We start from the raw sequence: 10,826 nt of genomic DNA, 5'->3' as shown, positions 1-10,826 counted from the left end.
AAAAATTCATTCAAAGCAGCCCTAAGTGTCTCTTACTCCAGTTTCCAATCAGCAACCTGACCTAAGACTACTCATGGTGTCTACCCATTCACCCACCCCTAGCTAAAAAAGAAAAAAAAAAGAGACTACAATTTCTCCTTGCCACATTCAAATTTTGTTCGTACTGGATGTGCATTTAGCTGCTCTTTTTAAAAACGAAATACTTAAGGCAACTACAACAGGAGATATTTTACCCACTGCAGAGAACTATTAGACTCAACAGTTCATAAAAATATTAAATACACTACAAGATACTTGAAAGCAACAAGTAACTTTTCATATGTACTGAGCAGCAAGTCAAATGGTTTGACTACACACAGACCTTACTTGATCCTTTTAATATGATAAATGTGTAAGCCATCTCCTAAAAAAAGGAAAGAAAATAAATTCAGTCTAAAGCATCAGCTTCCATTTTATAGACTACAGACTTCTGAGCCAATGATGTTCCCTGAGGCAAAAAGCTGAACATACTGTCAAGGATGCCGCCTTGTGCCTTGAACCTGTTAATATTATGCATGGGTGTCTGGAGAGGATATTTTATCCCAACAACTTGAAGGTATGTATTGCACTCTCAAATCAAATACTGTCAAATCCACCTCACAAGCAAGGTGCACCTGATAGTCCCATACAGGCAAGCAGAATAAGAATGACAAAATACTGCTTTTTGGATAGCCAACATGGTGGACTTCAACTGTTATCAGGATTCCCATCAGCCCCAACCAGCCTATTATTCTGTACTACCTTGATTGGCAATCACACCAACCGTAGGGAAACCCACAGCAACAGAACTTCCTCACCAGTAATGCCTTAGCATAGTGAGCAGTGGAGACATCGTTTCCCCTCAAAGAAAGACTGTGGTGTACATATACTACACGGCTGAATTCCTTATGTGACCCAGATTTGATTTTCACACACACACACACACACTGGAAAAAGACACTTTAAAAAGGTTAGCTGTTTAACATCCCTGCTGTTTTTGAACCTTTCTAAATCAACTTTGCCACCTTCTTTTTACCAATCACAGCTGCAAGTCATAGGATGGTCTTTGACTCTCAGAAGTAAAACTACACTGGAGTCAGAAGTCCAAGTGACTGGGCAGTGTCAGGGCAGGGGGATTAAAAAATTCATGAAAGCAAACATGCTGGAAGTTTGCTAAGGCGTTTTCCAAACGTAGGAGAATACCAGAGTATAAGAAGCAGTTTTTAAAAGCAAACTTCCACTGAAAGTCAAGCTTGAACACAGTGCCAATGTAATGGAAATACCTTTCAGAAGAATTTTATGTGGGTGCACCCATTATGAAAGCATGACATCAGAATGAGTCATCCACACAACCTGCTCAGAGATGATCCTGCAAACAGCATCCAGTTCACAGAATAGACTGAGTGAGTTGTGTGGATAAAGCAAAATACTGAAATGCTTCCAGCTATGGGAATTAGTCTAAACACCAACTTGTAGCTACAAAACATTTACACCAGCTTAATCTTCGCCATTTTCCAGCAGGCAACCATTAGCTACATAGGGAACACTGAGCATTCTTGGTCTAGGGGAATACAATGGAGGAAACAGACAGCTAATGTGTTTTGCACACTCACTCAACACAATAAAAATGTTTTCCTCTTGTTGTGATTTAACTTATACCAGGTCAAAATAAGCAAAACAAAAGCCTCAGTGCCAAGATTCAGGCCAGCATCCAGTGTATTACAGAGGTGAAGTGCCTTGATTGTACAACCTATACAATGCTGGAGAAAACACACATATTAATACAGTCCGCTCCCTTAGGCTTTGTGGTTCCCTGGATGAGGTCTATGCAGAAAATTCCACAAGGCAATTTTGAAACACATAAAACTTCACTCCATGTACACAATTCCTCTGAAAATGCAGCCTAAACATTTTAATAGCTTCATTTAGACTTTTTATTTTTTTAGAAAAACCCTACACGCACACGCACACACACGCACTTCCTAGAGTGCAAAATGCTTATTAAGTACTTTAGCAACAGAACATTGCATTGTAAGGTTTTTTTCACCCCTTCTTTAAAATATGCACTTCTTTTGCCATAGACATTTGCTTTCCACCCCCTTTGAAGCATCCATTGCCGGCAACAGATGCACAAGCAAGTGCGCCGACAGTCCTGCTGAATCTTCTTGGGCCACAGTCAAGTTGCTGGGAAGCTGCTTCCCTTCTTCCAGACAACAACTTTTCACTTGTACAAACTCATGGTTGGGCTCTGATACATGCACATATAAGCGTCACAAAGTAGCCTTCGTGCACAGCCTTGAATTCTTCTGGAGTCCAGCGAATGCAATTCCTCAAGGGACATTTTCAGGTACTCGCCAACTTCTGGGCATGGAGTCACTTGAGGGATATTAAAGCCATTCTGTCCTCCTTTTGAGAGAAGGAGAGGGCAGACGGGTTAATTCAAGGGGGTGGGGGGTGGGGACACAGTTCATTACCAACTATGCAGTCCTGAGACTGTAGCCTCCCATTGGTGTGCAATGGTAAGGAGCATGAGTTCTCCTTGATGCCAGTTAAATCACCACCATGTCATTTTTTTAAAAAAAGTTGTAAATCAGTTTGACATTCAATTATAAATCTATTTAAATGCCAATTCTCAACTTCAGGTCTCCACTCCACATGACCAGGGAATGAAGGAATGAAGACAAAGGATAGGACTGAATCGGGGTAGGCAACCTGTAGCCCTCCAAACGCTGACAGACTTACAACTCCCATTATCTCTGCCCACTGCTGACCAGGGGTGACAGGCATTGAGAGTCCAACAATAGCTGGAGGGCCACAGCCTCCCTATCTCAGGGCTAAAGAGAGAGAAGCAAGCTCAACATTTAAGCATGTGGAGGCACTGAGAGCAGGGAGCAGTGGCAACCCCAGATCAGCAAGAGAAGACTGTGGCTGTTTTAAAAAAAATTCCCCTGTAAACAAATGCTTCTTCACTGGAAGGGAAGGTTGCCGGGTGAAGAGATGTACTGCATCCACTCAGGAGACATTTGTAGTATAAAAACTGCCCTTCTGTGTATACTCCACCTATTATAATTGTCATTTTTTCAGTTACTGGATTTTTTTAAAAAAGAGTTTTATATATCTGAAGGTAAGCTCTTATAAAGGGCACATATTCTGTGCGTGTCTTATGCTGGACTAAAATATTTGACATCCAATATCCATTCATTTATATTTTTACCCTACATTTCTTCCCAAAGGCTCAGGGTGGTATATGTACTTTTGCCCTCTCTTGTCTCTTCACAAGAGCCCTGTGAGGTGGGATTGGTAGGCGAGTCCCGGGTTCAAGGTCACCCACTGAACTCCATGGCAGAGTGGGATTTGAAGGTGAGTCTCCCTAGCTCTAGTCTTGACACTCACTACTCTATTTCAAGCTTATTTTTACTATATTTTGGGTTTCTATTAACACTGCTCATTCATATTATTAAACAGAGAAGGTTCACTACATTAAGTTTACAGTGGTACCTCGGGTTGAGTACTTAATTCGTTCCGGAGGTCCGTACTTAACCTGAAACTGTTCTTAACCTGAAGCACCACTTTAGCTAATGGAGCCTCCTGCTGCTGCCGCACCGCCAGAGCACGATTTCTGTTCTCATCCTGAAGCAAAGTTCTTAACCTGAAGCACTATTTCTGGGTTAGCGGAGGTCTGTAACCTGACGTATGTAACCTGAAGCGTATGTAACCCGAGGTACCACTGTAATTCACTGTAGTGGCCAAAATTGTGGAAACCTTTTGGAGAAAGTGTATTTCCGAGGTTACGGTTAAGGTTACTCAAAGCTACATGAACCCCAGAGAAAGGAAATGAGGCCAAATGAACAGACATACCATCCCGATCAGCCATGCTGTCAAAGAAGAGCCAAGCAGAGTCCCCCTTGCCGTATTTAACGAAAGCCACATAGTGGCTTGTCTCTATACAAAGAACGGCAAATAACTCCATCTTCTGACAAGGTATGCAGCCGTGTCTCCAATCCCAGTCTGGCAGATCTTTAGGGAGAGACACTGGATTGAATTTATGACTCTGCCTTTTGGGATGAAGGTGAACCTGTAATTGACAAGGAGGGTTAGAATAAGTTTTTTGCAAGGTCATCTTCTGGCTTACTGTTTTCCGAAGGAAACTGAATCTCACAGTTCTCTGAAAAGGCACCCACTGGCCCTGGAGAGATTCCTGGCACTGAGCTCTGAGCAGACACCAGTCCCAAGACATTCTGAAAAAGTAACTTACCTGAGTGTTGCAGGTTTTGCAAAACTGCTTGATCTTCCCAGCAGAAATGTCGGTATCCTCATAGCATTCTCGGCATTCATACATTGCAAGTCCTCCACAGATACGGCACTGCCTAGGAGCTGTATTTAGCAAGATGAAACTATCAAAATTGTGTATGAACAGTGGAATCAGCCATCCCTTCAAAGCTGTGTTAGTCAGCATGAACATGATAAGACAAACATAGGCAGGCCTTAATATAAACAGGGGGGAGGGGTGCTTTTTACAGCAAATTATGATTTTGTGTGCAAAAAAAGTGGAGTGAAAGACTTGACACCATTTGATATATTGTTGAAACAGAACAAGGTGACACTCCTGCAAGAATTTCTCCAACACTGAAGCAAAAAGAAAAGCAACACCCCTGTTTACAGCACATATATTTCACTCATGCATGTTTATAAAAGAAATGCATCAGTGAAATAAATCTCTACTCTGCAGACACAAGCCATAAAGAATTCCTTCAGTTTTAAATTCATGCCAAAAAACCCAACTGGTTGGTTGAGGGAAGGTGAACAAAATGGATGGAATGCTTCCATTCATAATTTTGATGGGAAAAAGAAAATACTTTTCCAAAGGGCTGCACACAGAAATTAAGCTCAGTTCTTCTTCTACTTAACAATTAATAAGCTGATAGAGAAGAAGAACCTGAAGGCACCCAATGTACCTCTGAAACTTAGCAGAATGGACAGGATTTGAGACTGCCAGGGAACTCCATACACACCTAGAGTGAAGTACTTGTGACTCGCTAGATGTTGCTGGACTACCATTTCCTACAGACCCAATCAGGTGTTAAGATCAGCGGAGAGACCCTATTGGTCATTTGACCACTCCCAAAAGCTTGAAGGGGGGTTAAGGTGGCAGCCCACGAAAAGGTATTATCGGTGGCTGCCCCTAAGTCGTGGTACTTCCACCCCACAAATGTGCATCTGGCATCTTCATTATACAGCTTTTGGTGAATGCTGAATAAACACCACTTTATGCTGGCTTTTGACACTTGTTTTATTTCATAAGCTTTATATACAACTTGACTGTAGAAAAAAACACCTCTACGTGATTTTGAGGTGCATATTTTTAGAACCCACCTTATTTTTGTGATTTTAAGTTGTTTTAAACTGTTTTTACATGTTGTGCTTTAATGGTTGCAATCCAGAACCTTAGGGCGAAGAGTGGATAATAAATTATAGCCAGCATCCCTGTTTATTGGCCAAGGGTTAATGGGAGTTTAGAGGCCAGCAGTATTAGGAGAACCACAGATTCACCAGTCCTGCTGTATATGTTCCAAGTTTCCTGATGGCAGGTAAGACTACCAGGTAAGGTCTGGAAAAATGGGTCCAGTTTTGTATGTATATAAATGTCATCTATCCTGACAAAAAGAGAATGAAGGCATAGTGGTCAAGGCTGGACCACCCCTAAAGCCTGTCCACAGTCAACCACCAATATGCAGTTCTCCTAACATTTTGTGAGCAGAATGTTAGACAAAATTTCTGTTAACAGAAATAAAATATGCCAAATAAAATATGATTCACATGGCTCATAGCACCACCAGTCTGTGCAGTAGCCAAACACCACCAAATACCAGAAGAAATAAAACTATTTCTAAATACTCTATGATCAGCCATAGTGTCATGAACAATATTTTATGCTCACTGTCTTCCAGTAGGTCTGTGATATTTAATTCCAGTGATGGAAAGATTTTGTTGAACATTTTGAAGTCCTTTCCAAATCGAGGCATCTGAATAATCAGACATGAGGGTGCCTAGCAAGAGCCAAGAAAAAAATGCAGCTGTTTTAGTGAAATTATATATCCAATGGGTAAAAAATTTATGAAAGCAAATAATATCCTCTAAACCTCTGCAAATTTCAAGTTGCTGTTGATAAAAGACCATTCCAGTAGCTGCTGAATTGTAGGAACTCCAACCTTCTCATTCTTGTCCATAAAAATCTGATAGAAGTAGCAGTCTTGAACCTTTTGACCAGCTGATCTAAGAAAAGAGAGTATTTTCAAAACAAATTTTGATAAAAAATGATAAAGCTTAATGATGAACAAGAGGACATTTAACTATTCTTTCATCCATTTGGACAAATGTCTTCTGTTACAAAAACTAAAAAATAACTTTGGGAAAGGAGTGGAAAAGATAAAGCATTTTGTAAGGCAATTAAAAAAAAACAGAGCTGGATCCAGATTGTGTTAGTTGATCTCAAGTCCCATTGTTTTCAATTGGATTTAAGTCATGATTTGTCACATTGTGGGATCCAAGTCCAACTAATTTAGTCTTAATCCAACCTTTTTTTCCTACATGGATGTTCAAGACAGTGTTTAAATACTCTCAACAGATTACCACCGGTTTGTCAGCTATGATGTTCCAACTAGGAGATATGGAAATACCTGTTGGATTACCTGGGTTTCAGTGTTTTTTGACAGCCCTTTCACTATTATGTATCAATTAAGACCATTCATAGCAAAGCAAAGCAAACAAATGAATGTTCAGTTATACAGATTGTAACAGCTGTTTAACAAGGGTCATTTGTACTGCTGAATCATATTTAATCATATTTAATACTTAACAAGGGAGAGCCGGGGAATGGAAAGTTTGCACGACTGTGAAGAAGGAATGGATATGAGAGCTTGTGGGGACATCCCAAACACTTGATATGACAAGGATGAAACTAAAACTGCTTCATATTTACAAACTTGCCTGGTAGTCATAGCCAATCAGGAATTCAATGCAGGGGAAATTCAAGCTACTAGTTTCTTATCAGGTGAGCAACTTTGTGTGCCTATTAAAGGTAAAGGTACCCCTGCCCGTACGGGCCAGTCTTGACAGACTCTAGGGTTGTGCGCCCATCTCACTTAAGAGGCCAGGGGCCAGCACTGTCCGGAGTCACTTCCAGGTCACGTGGCCAGCGTGACAAAGCTGCATTTGGCGAGCCAGCGCAGCTCACGGAACGCCGTTTACCTTCCCGCCAGTAAGCGGTCCCTATTTATCTACTTGACCTGGGGGTGCTTTTGAACTGCTAGGTTGGCAGGCGCTGGGACTGAGCAACGGGAGCGCACCCCACCGCGGGGATTCGAACCGCCGACCTTTCGATCGGCAAGCCCTAGGCGCTGAGGCTTTTACCCACAGCGCCACCCGCGTCCCTTGTGTGCCTATTAGACAGAGCTAAATTTTTGGCCCAGTGTAAACATGTGTGAAAAATTGGATTTTATGGCCATTCAATACAACTCACAGACACCCCTTCCAAAATCATGGCAATTTTTGGAACAGAGGTGGTGATGGGGGGGAAATCCTCAATGTCATAAACAGTAGTACAAAATGTAAAGAGATGCACAACTAAAGGCCCATACACCAAAGACCACTAGTTACTAGATGCCTTAAAAAAAATAAAAAATAGTCTGCTTTTAGTGATACAAGGGGCTGGTGGTGGGTTTTGTTATTTTTTTAATAGCAAACTAAATATGTAGGCTGTGATTTTACGTGGGGTGTAGACAAGGCAGTCATGGAAATGCAGGGGGCTGCCAGAAGGAGAAGCAGAGTGCTTAGTCCTGCCCCCCCCCCAGCATCCTGTAACCCACTTGCCTGTGTAAAGTTCCTTGTTGCCTATAATCACTAGGCAAAGCATTAAGCTCAACTCAGTTTTCACAGCATTTCCACCATAAATCGATGTCTTGAATGCAGTCAGACTGATAGAATTTTATACCTCTAAAAAGCAGGTTTGAATTCAACCAAACATTCTCTGAAAGCTCATGTTCCTGGAAGTCCGAAACTTCATTTTGAAACATGACTTAAGCAGAGGAATATTTTACCTTATTTTTAACAGTGGCTCTACTCTCAAAATATGATGAAACAAAATATTCAAGAATTCTTCAGGATCTGGGGGAAAAGAGAGTTGTATATCAAACAAAGACTAATATGTAAGACCCAAATAATTTTAAAATAAATGTTCACATAAAAAATCCATTTTAACCAAACTGGCAAAGAGCAGGGAGCATATTTTATAAACGATTGAATACAAGATTTATAAGAACAGTTAAATAGTCAAGATTATCAAGACTCAATTTCTCCATTATCATTCTAAAAAAATACAAACTTAGCTGAAACTCTCCAATATTCTAATGACATTATTATGCACACACAAAAGAATATAGTACATTAACCTAGCTATATTAAGCATAAGCCACCTCATACCCAACATCACTCAGGAATTCTAAGCAGAAAAAACCCCAGCTGTTATGAAATCACTTGTTGAAATAAGTGCCATTTCAAAATATTCAAATGGCACCCAATGGTATCCAAATGATTTCAGGAACTTTGGTTGCAATATCTTAAGATATGTCCAAATGCATAGCTAACAAACAACTTTCCAAAACATGTAGTGGATTCTCTCTAAAATTTGCTCTTAAAAAGCAATATACCGTATTTTTTGCTCTATAAGACTCACTTTTTCCCTCCTAAAAAGTAAGGGGAAATGTGTGTGCATCTTATGGAGTGAATGCAGGCTGTGCAGCTATCCCAGAAGCCAGAACAGCAAGAGGGATTGCTCCTTTCACTGCGCAGCGATCCCTCTTCCTGTTCTGGCTTCTGAGATTCAGAATATTTTTTTTCTTGTTTTCCTCTTCCAAAAACTAGGTGTGTCTTGTGGTCTGGTGCGTCTTATAGAGCGAAAAATACGTAGCCAGAAATATAGTATAAGCACAGTATAAGAGCACAAGAGAGTTAAACTAAAACTTTGAGGGCAGAAACAGATTGGGTTGTATCCAATCAGGTCATTCCATAAGCACAAAGATTGTGCAATGGAACCTCCCCCTCCTCTTCCCACATGCCCCCTGCACCAATCCCAAATCAGCTCTGGAGGACTGAGGAACCTCCAGAACAGATTGGAGGTAGGGTCAGACAGCAGGGAGAAGAGGAATGAGAAGTTCTGTTGAGCAAATGGAAATCCTTGCACTTTGTTGGATCCACCGCTTCCTGATCTTGGAGACTGTTCTAAAGCATAATAAATAAATAGAAGCATATTTACACAAACTTATCCACTTGCTTTCTATAATAGCTCCTGGAAAAATACATCAGTTTGGTCAGGAGCATCATGTTTCAAACTTTTCTGATCTAACTCTGAAATCGGGGGTATTTCAGATTTTTTGCTGATAAATAGTAACATTCTGGCAATCACTAATAAATTTGGCACCAGCTCAGAACCATCTCTCTCAATATCACTCACAATTCAGAACTTTCAGTTTGTAACCAAAACACCCATCCCTATTCACTCCCTTTCCCTCACCAATGCTACAGAGTTTGGTAAAGCTCAAATAAAATTGCATTTTATTTTTGGTAATCCACTTTGGGATACACAATGAAAAGCAGTATATAAACTTCTTAAATAAAAAGAAATAAATCAAGTTACCTTTCTCTTCAGAGGTAAACCCTGAAGCTGCTTCCACTTTTTCCAGGATTTTCCTCAGCTTCATTATTTTTGTTGCACACACATATCCATATCTAGAATAAAAAGATGAAGAGTCTGAAGAGAGAGAGAAATGGTGAACCTCAAAGGGATATGGAGCTTTAAGGCACATGGGGATACACAGAACTGGCAGAATGGGCAACTATAAAACTTCCTTGTTTCACACATTAGTAGAGCAGAATGAGAACAAGCCACAAAGAAAATGCTAAGGTAACCTAATAATGGGCTCTCAGTTTCTGAGCTCCACATTTTGAAGTAGTATATCGGTTTTCTGATTTGAGGGCGATGCAGCTATACTCAGAGCCAACTTGTTTTGAGGGCTCTATACATATTCTGAATTTATACAACATTCTTCCAACTGCTCTTCTAGGAATGAAAACAAAGGGCCCTTTCATTTTCTGATTGTACTCATCCCAGCAGAAATGATATTGAGTTCCACATCAGGAATGCCACACCTTGCTGACAAAACCCAGGGAGCTGGAACTATATAAAAAAGCAGTATGGGTTAAACAAGAAAAGAGTTGAAAGGGCTAGGTAGAAACTGGGGAAGTTGATTTAGAAAAGTCGTTTCCAAACTTTCTGCTTTCAAGGAATTCTGCCAAAGAAATACCTGCATGTTACATAGGATTCTGGATCACGCTCTAAGGTGCAGGCCACATATCTAAGCCTTCACCATCTGCCTGTATTTGCCAATAATACACTCGGCTCCCCACAGAACTGGCAGAATGGGCAACTATAAAACTTCCTTGTTTCACACATTAGTAGAGCAGAATGAGAACAAGCCACAAAGAAAATGCTAAGGTAACCTAATAATGGGCTCTCAGTTTCTGAGCTCCACATTTTGAAGTAGTATATCGGTTTTCTGATTTGAGGGCGATGCAGCTATACTCAGAGCCAACTTGTTTTGAGGGCTCTATACATATTCTGAATTTATACAACATTCTTCCAACTGCTCTTCTAGGAATGAAAACAAAGGGCCCTTTCATTTTCTGATTGTACTCATCCCAGCAGAAATGATATTGAGTTCCACATCAGGAATGCCACACCTTGCTGACAAAAC

At 40.6% G+C, this 10,826-nt stretch overlaps 1 protein-coding gene across 5 annotated transcripts in view; it reads right to left on the bottom strand.

The window, feature by feature from the left end:
• Window positions 1-1,716: 1,716 nt before the first annotated feature.
• The window catches only part of CYLD (CYLD lysine 63 deubiquitinase), a 30,085-nt gene continuing 20,975 nt past the window's right edge, over window positions 1,717-10,826 (bottom strand). For all 5 annotated transcript variants that reach the window (XM_082232892.1, XM_082232891.1, XM_082232890.1 and 2 more), the window contains exons 11-17: window positions 9,710-9,801; window positions 8,115-8,181; window positions 6,159-6,291; window positions 5,957-6,065; window positions 4,274-4,392; window positions 3,877-4,093; window positions 1,717-2,424 (exon numbers count right to left, since the gene is read on the bottom strand). In XM_082232892.1, the coding sequence (XP_082089018.1) occupies window positions 2,240-2,424; window positions 3,877-4,093; window positions 4,274-4,392; window positions 5,957-6,065; window positions 6,159-6,291; window positions 8,115-8,181; window positions 9,710-9,801 (922 nt within the window). In that variant the 3' untranslated portion in view covers window positions 1,717-2,239. The remainder of the gene's footprint in view (window positions 2,425-3,876; window positions 4,094-4,273; window positions 4,393-5,956; window positions 6,066-6,158; window positions 6,292-8,114; window positions 8,182-9,709; window positions 9,802-10,826) is intronic.

The sequence above is a fragment of the Podarcis vaucheri genome, assembly GCF_965113315.1.
Source record: "Podarcis vaucheri genome assembly, chromosome: 7".
Lineage (NCBI taxonomy): Eukaryota > Metazoa > Chordata > Lepidosauria > Squamata > Lacertidae > Podarcis > Podarcis vaucheri.
The sequence above is the reverse complement of the archived record's forward strand: the minus strand, read 5'-3'. Positions and strand labels throughout refer to the sequence as shown.